We start from the raw sequence: 16995 nt of genomic DNA on the forward strand, positions 1-16995 counted from the left end.
TAAAGTGAAGAAGGGTATGGTAGAAAACATCAAGAAAGTATCAGAGAGAGCTACTATGACAGAGATTCAAAAGATCTGCATGCTGTAGAGGCGGAACTAGGGGGAGGGTGCAGGGGGTGCGCACCCCCCCCCCCCCCCCCTCTGATATGACCTGCGGTTTTCTAATACAAGTAGTATTCTGCCAAAAAAAAATATGTGGTTTATTGGTGTTGAAGTAGAGCAAGAGACGAGTGCGCCCCCTCGTAAAAAAAATCTTGGATCCGCCCCTGTGCTGGGATCTGCATGAATCCTCAGAAAGGTGCTTAGTGTATGAACAGAATGATTGACTTGAGTGACTGACGCTCTAGGTGCATGGTTTGCGCCCGGCTGATGCACAAAAAGAACACCAGCAAAGACTGTGATAATAAAGACAATAATATTAATAATAATAATAATAATAATAATAATAATAATAACAATAACAAAAGAAATAATGATAATAAAAGACAATGAAAAAGGCAAACAAAGAACAACAACATCACAACAGCAAAAGCAGACCTCAGCCCAGGCACCAGCACTAGTGGTTTCCGTTTCCTTTTACAGAACCGGAAAAAGCTTAAGAGACGCCTGAGGGCATGCACTGGCCTGGGCTAAAAGGGAACCAACAAAATTGAACGGTGGTCGGGATTAAGGCTTCCTCCCACACGCTGCTTTGATTTGCTCGTCCTCTTGCGTCTCCAATTTGGCTAAAACAAACGCAAACGACTGTTAGGCGGATTATCCCGGCCAAGACCTGGGCTCGAGTACCAGCTGCTGTTCGGGAAATGACAGAGCGGCGGAAATCGAGCCTAGCCCAGACCCCGAGTCCGTGTTTCAGCTGACACTTGTTTAATTTGGATACGTTGGAGTTCAACACGTGAGTCTGTCTGACGATTTCCGTCGTTTTATCTTTTATTTTTTTTTAGCGGTATGATCTCAGTTCATTGTAGCAATTGAGCAGTTGCGTTTGAATATGTGTTTGTTTATTTTCAAAACAAACTTTCAAAGCTTTTTGAGAACATTTAAGCCTGGTTTCCTCATGATCGCTACGATCGCTGCGATCGATGAAACAAAAGTTCAGCGATGGCAGCGATCATATGGAAACCACTCTTCAGCGGTGGCAGCGATCACAACGATTTTAGCGACAACGATCGCTGAGATAGACTTCAGTTCTATCTCAGTGATCGTGGCGATCGTAGCGATCATATGGAAGCCAATCTCCAGCGATCACAGCGCGTCTCAGCGACCTCAAATTAAAAATACCAGGATGCATTGCGTACGCTCACCCTTTTCAAAATGGCTGCCAACACAAACATTGAGAGAGCAATCGACCTGGCACTTTTTATGGAAGAAGTACAAAAATACGACTGTCTTTACATGAAATTTTCAAAGGAATAGAGAGACAAGTACAAGAAAATCAACTGCTGGAAAGCAATCGGAGAGAAATTCGATTTAAGTCCCGAACATGAGTTTTCTGTCTTTCCCGTCGTCCATAATTACTAGAAAACACGCCTCAGGTAGGAGTCGACAACTCACAGCCGCTATGCTGAATTTGAGGAATGGCACGAACTATGTTGTTAGACCCAGGTCCCCTCGGTCTTCATTCAGCGAGCGATGGTAGCGATCATATGGAAAGCAGGATTTAGGCCCCCTTTTCAAGGATCAGCAGGAGGATGCCACAGCAGTATTTTCGGCTGAAAACTTTAATGATATACGTTGTTTTCTTCAGAAACGAAATTGCCCAGCCTTACCCTGACTGGGACTGTTTCATTCATTTTGTTATTTTCCTTGTGAATAAAAACTGCTGCACTCGGACGATGTCAAAACTGAATTGCCCTTTTTTGGTAAAATAACCCATGAATTATTTCCACGGAAGCAATCAAAATCAGCTTGTGGTGATCTAATAAGAGTTTTAATTATTCTCAGGTTAAATCTACCAATTTCATTACAACACAGTTTTCTTTATTTAAGTAGATACATTGGAACTGTGGCTCATAAAATAAATAAATAAATATATTTTTTTAACTTTCAATGCAATTAGGGTTTTTAAGTAATATCTCACAGCTTACATGTCTATGAGAAAACAGCAACAGCGATATTCAATTCAAAAGAAGTATAAAACAGCAATTAGTCAGTTCTTTATATCCTGCACAGGTGCAACAGTGATAGATGCCGCATTCTTCAGCAACAACAGCCTTGTGTGCTCATTTTTCCTGACGTAGCAGATTGTTTGAAATTAACATTTTCATTCAGATAGAAGGCTGCAGGAAGCACCTGGATCTTAAAATCCCTACACAGAAGCTGACCTGAAAAGATAAAGTAATAATAATAATAATACAAGGATAAAAAAAGCGGAAAAATGATTCAGTTTTCACATTTCTATTTCTAGCCGGATTTTTGAAAACGTTACCTCCAAATAGACCCCTTCCCTCAGACAGTTTATTCTTCGGCCAAAATAATATCTCCAAAGCAATATATATAGAAACTAAGAGTATGACCATTGCTTTTTACTCTTCTCCTCCATATCGCTCTTTGAGCGAAAAAAAAAAAATGAAAGCAAAGCAAAACAAAAAAACAAACAAACAAACAAAAAACAAAACCAGGAAAACGAAACGAAAAAAGCAACTGCTTTTGGCCCTTTTTCGACTCAAGTGGCTGCAAATTTCGCTAGGTTCGCAATTTTCCCGTCTACAAATTATAGAAATTTATTTTCAATTGGCTTTAAACATCGATATATATCATTTAAAAGGAAAACTGGAAATCGCACTGATGGATTAACATATTTCATTTCCGGTTTTGCTTCATTCCGCATTATGCCTCAAAACTCACTGCGTTTATTTGTTTACTTGAAAAAATTCCAGAAGAGAAAAGATCGTCTTTACCTTCATTGTCATCATCTTTTCTTGGAGCGGCATTTATGGGACGTGTAGGCCCTTCGCATTGCACAATTTTCTGAAAAATATATTTATTTCACAAATTCTTTAAATCTTTGAACAAATGCGGAAGCTGTTTAAAGAACCAATGGGAACTTTTTTGGGGTGAGCAAGAATTGACGATCCGAGATAAAAAAAGACTGAAAATAATATAATGTAATAATATCAAAAATATGGAAAATGATTCAGATTGAATTATGTCCTTCGTGCAAAGTTTAGGTCCAACCATATGATACAGTGAAACCCCGTTAATAGGGTCACCAATGGGTAAAAAAATGTTGGCTGTTATTACCGGGACAGGGTAGTGAAAAATACATCGCATCGCCTTCGCACTTCTTGAATAACTGTCCTCTTAATAATGTAAAACGATATTTTTGGGTATAAGTTAATACCAAAATGAAAATACCTTTATCGAATAAGGAACGTTAATGAATCATCAAGCATTGCTATTTTAATATATTTTAATTATTATTGTCACTGAGTAGAGTGTTTTGAGTTGTTATATAAATACGTTCTACTAGAATGTACTGGGCTTACAAAAGCTGTTTGTCTTTCGTTAATAAGGTTTGCCCTTTCTCTGTAAAGATGCTCTTTTGGACGTCGGTTTCTCTTTGCACACGTGCCGCTATCCAATTAAGAAATGATGCTTTTTGTTTAAACTGAGCCCACACAGAGGTTCTTAATCTAATTAGTTCTGGTAAATTTAACGACATTTGTTTGTTATCTTACATTAATTGGCTTAATTGGTTTTTCCTAAATCTTTAGAAGCTTGACCTTACCAAGTTGTCTTTTCCTGGACATTCCTATTTTTACTATCTTTCGCGTATTTAGTGGTTTGATCGAAACTTCAGTGCGCTTCCAAAAGAAAACCTCGTCCAACAGACTATCTTAGTTAACTCGTTGTGATAAACAAGCTTTTGTTACTGCCTAGTTCAATCTACTTGCTAAAAGTTGTAACGAGTGATATCTTTGTTTAAAGGCTTTCGCAATGTAAATATCTTGCTAATTGATTTTTGATTAGAGATTTGTAAACAATCTTTTAGTTAATATATGGAAAAAGGCGGGACTAATTACCATTGTACGATATTCCAACAAGAAGCTTTTAAACGACAACTTAAGCATTGTACGCGAATTGACAAATTGTACATTTTAGAGTAACGATATTGTACATATGTGATTTTCATTCATGTAAACATTCCTTGTAATTTTTGTGTCTCTCTGACTGTTTTGTTTTGACTGGACAATTGTTGGACAAAAGTGAATTTTGGAGTTTTAACTGATTTTCCTATTACGACACAACCTCGAAGGAAAATATGTTAATAATTCTTATAGCCAATCGAATTTTTACTGATGTAAGATTATTTTAAGTTGAGTAAGATTGGCAGCCTTCAGATTCAGTCAGGATAAAAGGAGCTGTAACTAGCTCTTGTCAGAGAGATACTGCTAGCCCTGATTGTGAAAAGTTGAGAAACAAGTTATCTACATTAAAACAAGTTTAAAGAGACAAAACGTTTGAGTTCATTGTAGAGGATTACTGTTCCCCCAAGTTTCCTACTACAATAAACAGCCGGAATGTTTTGCATATCGCGTACAGTAATTGTGAACTTTCAGTTTTTATTTAAAGAAAAAAGCGATTGAGAGGGCTCCCATAATGCTATGTAGTGACGAGGACTTTTTAGAAAAGAAATAAAAGTTGGTGATATGTGGCCACCTCTCAAATGGCTGCAATAACCTCTCTGCAACGGCCAATTTTTTTTTGGCAGACATTTCATACCTGACTGACTTTTGCTTAAACCTCTCTACAACGGACACCTCTCTATAATGGCTGCACTTTCTTCTGTCCCCGAGGTAGCCGTTTTATTAATTGTGGAGACGTTTAACTGCACTTTGTGCGCGACAAAAAATGGTTAGCAGTTAACCTTGTACCACGGTTGCTCACAGTTATGTTTTAATACTACCTCTCCTCATTGCCCTATAGATAAGCCGCTTCAGTTCTCTTTTTATGTCTCTTTTCAAAAACGCGTAAACCAACGGATTTGTCGCCGAATTGGCTACCAAGAGAACGGTTACTCCCTGTGCAGCATTATCAGTCACCCTGTCTGAGACAAACATGATTCTCAGGATCAGATAGTTTTTTACTAGATGACATGCCAAGAAAAACACCACTATAGCAATTATGAATGGTGCTGAGCTATGTTTGCGTCTACCAGGATGTCTGGAAGCTGCTGTCTTTAGTGAAGCCCGCTTGAGTGAAGTTTGCAGTTGCTTTCTGAGAGACTCCATAGCAGAATTCTGAAGTGACTGCACGCGAATTACGGCCAAAATACGGACAACAGCATAGACAAACAGAGTGGAGCACAGTATGTCAAAACCTGAGACACCAGTTAGACGCAGCACTTTTAAAACAGTGTCTGAGGTTGCAGCGAACATTCCCAAAACCAGGTACAGCGATATCAACAATGGAATCAGCCATGCCAACAAGATGACCCTTCCAGGGCGTCTCAAGATGATGAAAGTGTTGTATCTAAGAGGATGAAGAATTGCTGCGCAACGATCCCACGTTAAGATGCAGAGATTTGCAACTGAAGAGTGAACCAGAAACCAATACGCTGCCATGTATATGTTCTGGTTACAGATCCTATTATAGCTGACGCAAACATGACCGCCGGGGAAGGCAACCATTCCGACGCCCAGATCAGCAACTGCCAGGGAAATTACAAACCAGTTGGGTGGAAAATGGAGGCGGGGTATCGCAGCGATGAAGGCTATTATAAAACCATTCCCAAGAACGGCTAACACGGAAAGTAACCATCCCGAAACATCGAGCCAACCTTCCATGTCAGAACACTTATAGAGATTATTTTACGACTTCAACCTACAAGAAACCGTTCAAGAGTAAGTGCCGAATACCCACTCACTTTTCAGCTCACTTCATTTAAATTTCTCTGACGCTTTGAAGAGTGAAGCGTTACACAAAAGCTCTTAGACTGTCATCAGCTGAAATATTATTCAATTTTATACTCGCGATACCAACAGTGATGTACTTCGCTTTATAATTGAAGTTTCACTGTGGGGAGGGAAGAAATAGGAGCTCCCCTAAAAACGCTCGCGGGGGAGGCTAGGACGAATAAGACTGACACCGAACATATGTTTCCCGCCCCCACGCTTCACGCATGTGCCGCACGGGCTGGAAAGATCTGGAGATCATGGAGGCCAACGGGAACAAGCGAAAGCTGAGTGGACTTCACTGTTTTGACTTTCGTTTGTTTTAGCGTGTTTTTGATCAATTGAACCTCTTAATAATTAAGATACTATGGTATCAAAGAAAACGGAAGTAAAGAGAAACCAAGTCGATTCTTGCAAGTACAAGTGATCAGTGTATGACTCATTCGCAACAATCATTGTATAAAGCTTGTAAAACTGACTTTCTTTGTACCCTTTACTAAGAATGGTATATTTAAACTTACAAAATGTGGACTTTGTCCTGAAAGGTTTCTGTATACTAGGCAGTGTAAAACAGATTATGGTTAAAACGTATAATCGCAGCTGTAACAGGAACATGTAACTTTTTCACATCCCATTGTCCTTTCGTTACAGACTCAACCCCCGTAGCGAATACCAATTTCAGCGACTCTAATCTTATTTTCCCTGTGGGACCAAACAGTTCAACTCTTTAGGACCAACTCCAAACCCAAGTATACCTTATATTTCAATATTTGATTATAGATTACCACTGATTGCAGTCCAAGAAGATATTGGAGGCAAAGCATCTCATCGATCACGAGGCTCTCAACATAACATTCAGTCCATTTAGTGGAATTAGCTTAAACCTCTGGTTAAACCCATCTACTGTGTACCGGGATTTGAATGCGCGCTATAATTGGCTTGTTTTTGCAGGTTGATGGAATGCACTGAGGAAATTGTAGGTAGTTGATATTAGAATGTAATAAGACGTGCTTAAGATAGCTTATCTGCAATAGGTCATTCACCTCCTTCTAATATGGCGGCCTTGTTGCTTTTCTTTAATGTTTTTGTCACGTAACTCTTTGTCTCCATGTCAACCTTCAGACGTGATAAGAACCGTTTCCGCGATCAAAACGGATCTCAAACGGGCCAGTTTTTACCCGGGGGGTACTCCCTATAATTGCCCATTCGGGGAGACTCCGTCCAAAAAGATTTTTTTAAGCACCGTGATAACGTAAAAGGGTTAGCCTCCTCACCCTGTACTGATCTAATCAGGAATGGAAAGGGAGATTACAATAGATAACCATTGCATGTTTAAAGACACAAAAGGCCTGTTGTGGCATACCACAATATTTATCAGTCTGGGTTATTTACAATCATTTTTAAACATTTTTAACCGCACAGTGAAAGTAAAACTCACTACGTCGACCCTTTCTATAAGGAAAGTTATGCCCTGTAGTTATGCGTCCTGGATAATTTTGAATTTTTGAAGCGTTTAGAAATTGCAACGCCAAGGAATTCTCTGCAGATTCCTGCGCGAAATCATGACACCATTTAAAGTGCCTCAAGCCCGGGGCCTCAAGTAGGAGTCGACGATTCACAGCCGCTATGCTGAATTTGGGGAATTGCGCGAACTACCGTAAAATTCCGAAAATAAGCCCCTCCATATAAGCCCCCCAAGCTCGTAACGCAAAAAACCCAACGTTAAATCGCCCCTCCAACTATAAGCCCCCCGGGAGAGCTTGTTCTTGGAAATTGCCCTCAAATAGAAAGAAAAACAAAGCAAAAACGGTGAATTTACTTCCAACTATAAGGTTAGCCCAATCGATTTTGAAACGCAAATTTCCCTCCGTAGATAAACCCCTCCGAATATAAGTCCCTCCAAAAATAAGCCCCTCAAAAAAGGCCTTTGCCCCGGGGCTTATTTTCGAAATTTTACGATATGTTGTTAGACCCAGGTCCCCTCGGTCTTCATTCAGCGATCGCAGCGATCATATGGAAACCAAAAATTGATGCGATCGCTGAACCATTTTTGTCAGCGATCACAGCAATGGTAGCGATCATATGGAAAGCAGGCTTTAGGCCCCCTTTTCAAGGATCAGCAGGAGGATGCCACAGCAGTATTTTCGGCTGCAAACTTTAATGATATACGTTGTTTTCTCCAGAAACGAAATTACCCAGCCTTACCCTGACTAGGACTATTTCATTCATTTTGTTATTTTCCTTGTGAATAAAAACTGCTGCACTCGGACGATGTCAAAACTGAAGCTGCAGCAGAATTGCCCTAGCAAACTTGGTAAAATAACCCATGAATTATTTCCAATGAAGCAACCAAAATCAGCTTGTGGTGATCTAATAAGAGTTTTAATTATTCTCAGGTTAAATCTACAAATTTCATCACAATATAGTGTCCTTTATTTAAGTAGATACATTGGAGCTGTGGCCCATAAAATAAATAAATATACTTTTTTAACTTTCAATTCAATTAGGGTTTCCTAGTAATAGTTTGCAGCTTACATATCGTTTAGAAAACAGCAACAGCGATATTCAATTCAAAAGAAGTATAAAACAGCAATTAGTCAGTTCTTTATATCCTGCATGGGTGGAACAGTGATTAAGTTGCCGCATTCTTCAGCAACAACAACCTTCTCGGCTCATTTTTCCTGTAGCATTTTGCTTAAAATTGACATTTTCATTCAGATAGAAGGCTGCAGGAAGCACCTGGATCTTAAAATCTCTACACAGAAGCTGGCCTGAAAAGATAAAATAATAATACTAATGATACAAGGATGAAAAAAGGGGAAAAATGATTCTATATCAGTTTCACATTTCTATATCTAGCCGAATTTTTGAAAACGTTACCTCTAAATAGACCTCTTCCCTCAGACAGTTTCTTTTTCAGCCAAAATAATATCTCCAAAGTAATATAGAATCTAAGACTGTGACCATTGCTTTTTTTTCTTCTCCTCCTTATCGCTCTTTGAGCGAAAAAAAACAAAAAACAAAACAAAACAAAAAACAAAACCAGGAAAACGAAACGAAAAAAAGAAACCGCCTTTTGGCCCTTTTTCGACTCAAGTGGCTGCAAATTTTCTCTAGGTTCGTGATTTCCAAAGAATCGGCTAGATATATAATAGTCCCGTCTACAAATTATTGGAATTAATTATTTATTTTGGTTTTAGAGCTATCGATATATACGGCATTAAAAAGGAAAACTGGAAATCGCACTGATGGATTAACATTTCGTCTCTTTTGTTTCATTCCGCGTTGCGCCTAAAAACTCACTGCGTTGATTTGTTTACTTGAAAAAATTCCAGAAGAGAAAAGACCATCTTTACCTTCATTGTAATCATCATTTCTTGGAGCGGCATTTATGGGACGTGTAGGCCCTTCGCTTTGGACAATTTTCTGAAAAATATATGTATTTATTGAATAACAAATTCTTTAAATCTTTGTTTTTTGTTAAAATAATCTGCGTTACAGTTTGTATACACTTTTGAACAATTGCAGAAGCTGTTGAAAGAACCAATAGCAACTTTTTTGGGGGTAAGCCGGAATAAAAAATATAATAAAAGAATAAAAGAATGAAAATAAATATAATAATGATAAAAACATGGGAAATGACTCAGATTGAATTATGTTCTTCGAACACATTTTAGGCCATCCAACTATATGATACAGTGAGATCCCGTTCAGGTAATAGGGTCACCAATGGGTCAAAAAAACAAATTAGCCGTATTAACAGGGTGGCTATTACCGGAACAGTGTAATAAAACATTGCATCGCCTTCGCACTTCTTGAATAACTGTTCTCTTTAATAAACAGCCGGAATGCTTTAGATATCGCCAGGAGCCCATCATATCGAGTACAGTAATTGTGAAAACTAGTTGCAACATTCCTTCAGTACATGACTATTAAACCATCACAAATGCGTTTTAGGTGTACTATAGTCTACTGAAAAAACATTACAAGATACACTGAAGCAAGAGACTGAAGATAGGCCCAAGCAATTTAATTTTCTAAATTTCGAACGAGTGGCCGTATTAACGGGGTGAAATTATAAAATATTCTGGCGTTTGAGATTTTAAAATGTGGCCGTTAGCCGTATTAACGGGTGACCGCATTTAAAAAAATAACAACTTAATGAAATATTTACCTTTCCTGATGCAGGCATTTTGCGGAGAGTTTTTGCAGGTAAAGCTTCACTTGTAAAGGTTTGTGAGTCCAAAATTACACTGTGTAGAACACTTCGTCTATAGCTCTTTTATAGTCGTTGATGTTGTGTTGAACTGGAGCGAGGCGATGATCACACAAAGTGCACATGAACGGATTATGTCAATATCCCTTCTGTATGTATCTAGTATTGACAGCGGATTTCGTCTCTGATGTTGTTTCACAAAAGTGGGTTAATTGTTAATCATGTCTTTCTTAAAGTCAAATCACGCGAAGGACACTACAATTATGGAAACTTTATTTGTGTTTAATGTACAATTGTAAATCTCGCTAGGTATAGGCAATTTATAAATGCTGCTTGAGATTGAATTATTCAAAAAAAATAAAATAAAATAAAAAGAAGAAGAAAAGAAATTATCAAATCAAATCAAAATTGTATTAAGTCTGGGCTATCCCAATTCCTATTTCTACAACAAAAGATGTAATATGTTGCTCTAATGGCTATATTTATCACTTTTTTGATAAATATCACAAGACAAACTTTTCTCCTGACTTGCTTTTAATCTCATAAACTGAGCATTAACATATTGTTTGTGAAAAGCAAATTTTTCTGGTCATGCAGTATAAAGCAAGAACTTCCTGAAATCTGCAGATGTTTTTCAAGGCGTAGGATAGGAGGATGGAGATTGTGTTAGCCAGAACTTGTCAGAACATAACAGCCGGACAACTATTTGTCTTCCTCTCAGGTAATTCCCTTGAAAAGGAGTATTATCCAGATTTTTTTCAGAACCCATAGTGTTCCAATTGACAGCCATAAGGACATTTAAAAATTGCAATAAAAAGATTTAGGCCCGTAATTCTAATTCCCCTAGTTGCGCGCAAAACGTTAGAAACTTAAAAAAACTGTCAAAAATTCATATCATCAAAAACTATGAATCTTTTTTGCCTGGGCCATAATTTTTTAGTAAAGTAACATCAAATTATCCGATCTACCAAAAATGTAAGAATAATGGACAGTTGTGACATCATCTCATACTCCTCTGTCACCAAATGCAGAGTTCAGTGTCATTCATATCTAAATAATACAGTTTCTACTATTCATTTCTTTTTTCTCCTGAAAATGTATTTTTCTTGCAGCCATAATGAGGAAAAACACCAATAAAAAAAATTGGGGTTACCGTTCTCGGTTCATGGCAAAAAGACAACACACGTGACAATTTTGGCTTCAAATGATCATTTTATGAAAAGGGACCGGGACGATTTTCAAGATCGGCACGTTCTCAGCCGAGAGGAGTTATAGTGATAATCGCTATTAACCAATTGGAGTACAAAAAAGACCTTTGCTGCCTCTCTTTAGGCGACTGGACAAAACTACCGCCACATTTTATATGCCATTGCTATGCGCAGTAAGTGATGCACAGTGCAGTACTTACCTCTTATAAGTCCAGTTCTCTATCCGTACTGAAATTTCTTTTTTCGATTTATGGCCCAAGCACGAAGCGCTCAGGCCATCGGAAAAAAAAAAAAAAAAAAAAAAAAAAAAACGAAACAAAACAAAACAAAGCAAGAACAAAAAAAAAACGCCTGATCCGTAATTTACAGTACGGACAAAGAAAATAAGGCTGATAAGATGTTTACTCTACGGCTTCCCATGCATTTAGGGGACCGGAAAGGTCCGGAAACAACTGCAGGACACGTTGCAGGACTTCCGATTTGACAGTCATTTGACAGGCTTTCAAAAAAGAAGGTTTTATTGGCTCATGAAAACATTAACACACAAAAAAGGCTTTCCGAGAAATTGGAAACAAGAGGGCCATTTTGAAAAAAGTTGATTCGGTCAAAACTAAGAACACTGCTGGAGTATCTTGGAAACTGAACACTGTGTCTGTCTTAGCTTTCTGTGTCAGCTACCTTAGTTTGCACTCTTGGCCGGCCGGACAAATCTTAACCCTTTAACATTATATATTTTCTCCATATATATTTTTTATTCTGAAGAAGAAACTTTCTTTTATCACCTCATTCCATAGTAACCATTGCCTTCATTTTCATGACCTTCATTCAAATTTCTAGCCTGAAATTCATCCGATTGCTTCGAGTCGTTTTCTCCTCTCAACAACGTCTGAATCGACGGGCCGTTAATGCCGTCCAGTGACGTCACTCACTACCCGAAAACCGGGTAGTGATTTTGATTGGTTGATTGTCTAAACATTCGCATAATTATGTATAATTATGAAAAATTTTAGCGGGATTGTCGCTTGATTTTCAGCGGATCTCATCCCTGGCATTCTTTCGTGTAGTTCAAACATTTCGATAAGCTTAATCTTTATCTTAAACAGCAAAATTGCCCTTGCCTACGAAACTGAAATGCTAAATTGAACTGCGAATGAAGAATCATTGAGGAGAGTCGGTAGGTTTTTCATTTAGAGCCGCTTTGTGGTTTCGGCGGCCGGTGATTTTGTTTACGCGAAGTTTTCTGAGATCAATGTTATAATCTTCTTGCTATTTTCACCGTCAAGTGCAATGATTCTGTTAGCTTTTCTCTCTTGTTTCCTTGTTTTTTTTCTTCGCTAAGGACCAGATAGCTTCTTTTCAATTATAAAGCAAATCATTGTGTTTTTGAACTAAGTGTTTCGTGTTTGTGTTTATTTCATTGCGTGATTGCGACCGAGTTTGATTATAGAATTCAGTACAACCGGTTCAGAGTTGTACTGCATGCAGTTGGTAGTTTGAACGTTAAACATGAATTACGATCGAAAAAAATAAAGCAATTCTGTATCATGCAGACATTTCCAAACGATATTTCTCTGGTTGCCACTTGAAAATCGAGTTTTACTTTTTGCATGAATTAAAGCAAAGGTCAAGGCGTAGTGACGTCACTGGACGGCATTAACGGCCGGTCGATTCAGACGTTACTGAGGGAGTAATAACGACTCGAAGTAATCGGATGAAATTCAGGCTATCAAATTTCATCAGAGAGCACTAAACCTTTGGGCTAATAATTTTTTGGGTGATTCTTGTAGGCATAGCGTCAAAAAGTTGGCCCTACCTTTTCAAGTTTCAATCTTTGTCCATCTTTGCCATACGTTAAACTAGACGACAGGATACAGTTTTAATGCTAAATATACTCCGGCTTAAATAACAAAAGTATACCATTTTTTTGAAAAATTCCATTGTGGCGAAGAACGTTTTAGCTTTTTAATAAAGTTAGCAAATAGCGCGTGACCTCGCCCCTGTAAATACCTCCTCTGTCACTTTAGGGGTTAAAGGCATAACTACAAACTCTTCTCTCCTACTAGGATGTCAGTTTTCTGGTGGGAATGTTTCGAAAATTCAATTGAAATTTAGAGTCACTTTCAGGGAACGCTGCAGAGGTCAGATTCATAAGGTTATATTGAGCAAATGAAGTGTTAAAAGCAAATTCTTATGGATGAAACTGACCTGATAAAACTATCCATTTTAGGTAGATATAAGGAATATAGAGTAAACGAAAAAAATAGAAAAAACTTTCTTCAAATAGGTGTTCAGGAGGGGGGGGGGGAGATTATTGAGAGGGGGAATTATCTAATTTAGAAAACACGATGGTATCAGTTCTCCATGAAGAACTAAAATACAAAGTAGAGGAGCTCAAGAACAAGAAGGTTGGAGGGCATGAAGCCGAGGATCAGAATCAAATCCGAACTTCCAGTTGGTATATAAAGCATCCCGGATCAGTCCATTTGAAGTTTACAGTCGTGATTGATTAATACAGTCTCTCATTAGTGAAGAATAATACTTGGAGGGGAGTAGGGGCTTATAAACTTTCTTTCCCTGAAAAGGGGGGCTTATTATAGGTTGGGTGCTTAGTTCCCGGGGGGGGGGGGGGGGGCTTACTAGGGGATTTACGGCATAACGGTCACATTGCAGTTGAAAGTTATTCGGAATTTAAGAAAGGGAATGCATCTAATTATATCTGTCGATTTAGCTTTTATTTCTCAGCTCAATGAGCTCTATCCATTAATGTACCAAATGGCCAACGCCGTTAAAGTACAGAAGATACCAAAAATTGTTGTGGCAAACCTTGATTAAATCACCCAATTGTTTATACACATAAGATACATAATAAACGCTTGTGACGATTTCAAGTGCTTTTATTATTAATATAAGAGTACCTTAATTTACAACAATACTGCATCTGAACTGTGACTAAAAAACAAATATAGTTTTTTTTAAACTTTCAATGTTAAGGGCTTAAATCACAGCTTACAGTTTATATGTCAATAATTTAACAAAATAGGCAATATTTAATGAACATATTGAATCGTATTTAATCATTCTTTTAGATCAACGCTGCAACAGTTACAGATGCTATACTCCTCAGCAACAACAACCTTGTGTGCTCATTTTTCCTGAAGCCGCAGACTGTTTGAAATTAACATTTTCATTCAGATAGAAGGCTGCAGGAAGCACCTGGATCTTGAAATCCCTGCACAGGAGCTTAGCTGAAAGGTTAAATAATGAAAATGGGTTAAAATAAAATAAAATAAGAAGCGAAAATGGTTAAAGTTTCACAGTTGCAAGGCTAGTTTCAGTTGGTACTTGGCTCCATAAGAAAAAAGAGATTTCAGGGGTTTACTACATTTTTTGGTTTTCTTCCTTTCAGCATCGGAGCTCATTCTGGTGTGTTGTTTCTGTAAACAAAATCCAAAAGAATATTTAGCCTTTACCTTCGTGGTCATCATCTCTTCGCAGAGAGCCATTTATCTCACGTCTGAGCTCTTCGCTTTGCACAATTTTCTGCAAAACGTTTTATAAATTGGTTAGTATTGTTGTTGTTGTTGTTAATTGTTAATCTTCTTCTACAGGTCTGTTCGCTTAAAACAGAACAGTGTTAAACTTCAAAAGTACTTTTAAACAACGTCACATAGTCCCCCCCCCTTCCCCCGCCCCTACCCAACACAAATAAAAATAAAAAAGCATCATGACAATCGACCTTTTATATTTTAAAATATGATTTTTATCATTCACAATCTGTGAAGCACAATCATAAATCCGTCGACATATCATTTCGTTCAAGAAAGATCTTATTCTGCCAAGGCTGTAAAATCTGATTCAAAGTTTCCTATGATCGACAATTTTGCACCATATCCCCTCCGTCAAAAAGTAAAAATATAATATCTCGGAGGATTGTAATAACGTTTATACAAGCTAGTGAGATATTTACCTTTCCAGACGCAGACATTTTATTTGTTGAGAGTTTTCAGGTAAGGCTTCACTCAAGTCTAGAAAGCTTGTGAGTTCAAAATCACACTGCTGATGGACTTCATCGACAGGCCTTTTATAGTTCGTCATAATGCGTCGAAATGTGGTCAGGCCAAAATCACGCGAGGTGTTCTTTAAGTAGACTATGTCTATATCCCTTCTATATAAACAGATGTAGTGTTGTATTTAGAACTCAACAAACTGATCGGTGATGTTGTTACACAAAGGTGGGTTTATCGTTTATCTTGTCATATGCCCGCCTGCATCTTCTGACTTTCTTAAGTCAAATCACACTTATCTAGTACATTGCAAAAAAATTTAGTTAAGTACAAGTCACAAGAGTTGCTTTAAAATGCATATTAAGTTATTTTTACAAATCCATTTTTATGGTTATTGTTTAAAACAAGAAGAGTGAAAAGCTCTCAAATGAAGACGTAGGATTGATGGCTCGTCAGCTACATATTATATATTATAATATGTGTTTGAACGACTGCAAGGTCAACTTATTTTTTCTTCCTCCCAAAAACTTTATAAGCTAATACACAGGGCATTCAAGCTATATACTTTGTATGAATAAGGCGATCATAATTAACCTTATCGTCACGTGATACACAAAATAAATAGCAATCCTTGATACTAAAAATACAAACATCTCCGACTGATTTAGTTGGCGTTTATGATTGACAGATGTCTTTTTAAAAAGAAAAAAAAAAACGAACATGGCTAAACTTAAATACTTATTATTTTGGCTATATATTATTTTTTGTTATTTCCTTGTTTGAACCCTGGGGGAGGGGGTACTCCTGGGAATTCTTGGTGGGGGGTGTGCCGCTCGGTTCTCCAAATCCTGACCCTATTTCAGACCAACAAAATAATGTAATTTTCCACAGCTGTTTTCAGAACAGACTTCTAAAATCCATACCCGATTTCAGACTGGGCCTTTAAGCAGAAATTATGTTATAATTACTTAGATTAGAGGGCAAACAAAAAAAACTCTTCAAATCCATTTCGAATTCGCATATTTCTCGTTCTTTCTACACCCATTTGGAATTGAAATGAAAATACGTTCATACTCTTCCATAGTTCCCTCAAAAACCATATCCGATTCGTGCTAAAATGGGTAAAGCTACAAGTGAAGGGCAGTGTTCAGACCAAAACGGAGCAAACACCCTACCAGTTGGGGTGGCACATACCTATATAACTTATATAAGGGAGTACCCCTCCCCCCTCCCCCGGGGCTTGAATCGAAAGGGGTGATGATAATAATCATCACAAAAGCTCGTCTTGTCTACTTAGAATTTCCATGCCATAATAACAATAGTGTGCGCCAATAATAACAATAGTGTTTTTCCAATGTTCCTGCCCTGTGTTATTTTCCTTAGAATTCTTAAATAGATAACGGGATAACGTTGATTCACCTAATAAAAATACAAGAAAAAAGCAAGTCTAAAGAAACATTTTTCTTAATGCCTCGTGTATGTTCAATCCTTTGTTTAGCTTTCCTCGAGTGATTTGACTTACATGTAAAGAAGGTCAGATGGGGCAGGATATGACAAGATTAACAATTAACCCAGCTTATCAGTGCAGAGCCGAAATCGGTTGTTAAGTTCTATAGGTAAAATACTATTATATAGAAGGGATATTGGCATAGTCTACTCAATGTGCATCT

At 37.8% G+C, this 16995-nt stretch overlaps 1 protein-coding gene and 2 long non-coding RNA genes across 4 annotated transcripts; all 3 read right to left on the reverse strand.

Moving 5' to 3' along the window:
* Positions 1-1982: 1982 nt before the first annotated feature.
* Positions 1983-10218, reverse strand: LOC140937593 (uncharacterized). 2 transcript variants are annotated; one of them, XR_012165499.1, is made up of 3 exons: positions 10072-10181; positions 2901-2970; positions 1983-2324 (listed from the first exon to the last, which is right to left on the reverse strand). It is a non-coding gene; the product is annotated as an uncharacterized lncRNA (long non-coding RNA). The 2 variants fall into 2 exon arrangements; XR_012165500.1 differs by lacking the exons at positions 1983-2324; positions 2901-2970 and adding exons at positions 8343-8668; positions 9254-9323 and having other exon boundaries at positions 10072-10218.
* On the reverse strand, positions 4893-5984 carry LOC140936694 (5-hydroxytryptamine receptor 6-like). Its single transcript, XM_073386180.1, has one exon. The coding sequence runs from the start codon at positions 5787-5789 to the stop codon at positions 4893-4895; it is 897 nt and encodes a 298-aa protein (XP_073242281.1). The 5' UTR covers positions 5790-5984.
* Positions 10219-14194: 3976 nt separating the features above from the next.
* On the reverse strand, positions 14195-15441 carry LOC140937587 (uncharacterized). The gene is made up of 3 exons (XR_012165493.1): positions 15289-15441; positions 14792-14861; positions 14195-14566 (listed from the first exon to the last, which is right to left on the reverse strand). It is a non-coding gene; the product is annotated as an uncharacterized lncRNA (long non-coding RNA).
* Positions 15442-16995: the final 1554 nt, after the last annotated feature.

The sequence above is a fragment of the Porites lutea genome, chromosome 5, assembly GCF_958299795.1.
Source record: "Porites lutea chromosome 5, jaPorLute2.1, whole genome shotgun sequence".
NCBI classification, from domain to species: domain Eukaryota; kingdom Metazoa; phylum Cnidaria; class Anthozoa; order Scleractinia; family Poritidae; genus Porites; species Porites lutea.

What these genes read in the sequence shown, in the direction of transcription:
- LOC140936694 (XM_073386180.1), bottom strand. Translation starts at nt 5,789, where the DNA reads ATGGAAGGTTGGCTCGATGTTTCGGGATGGTTACTTTCCGTGTTAGCC.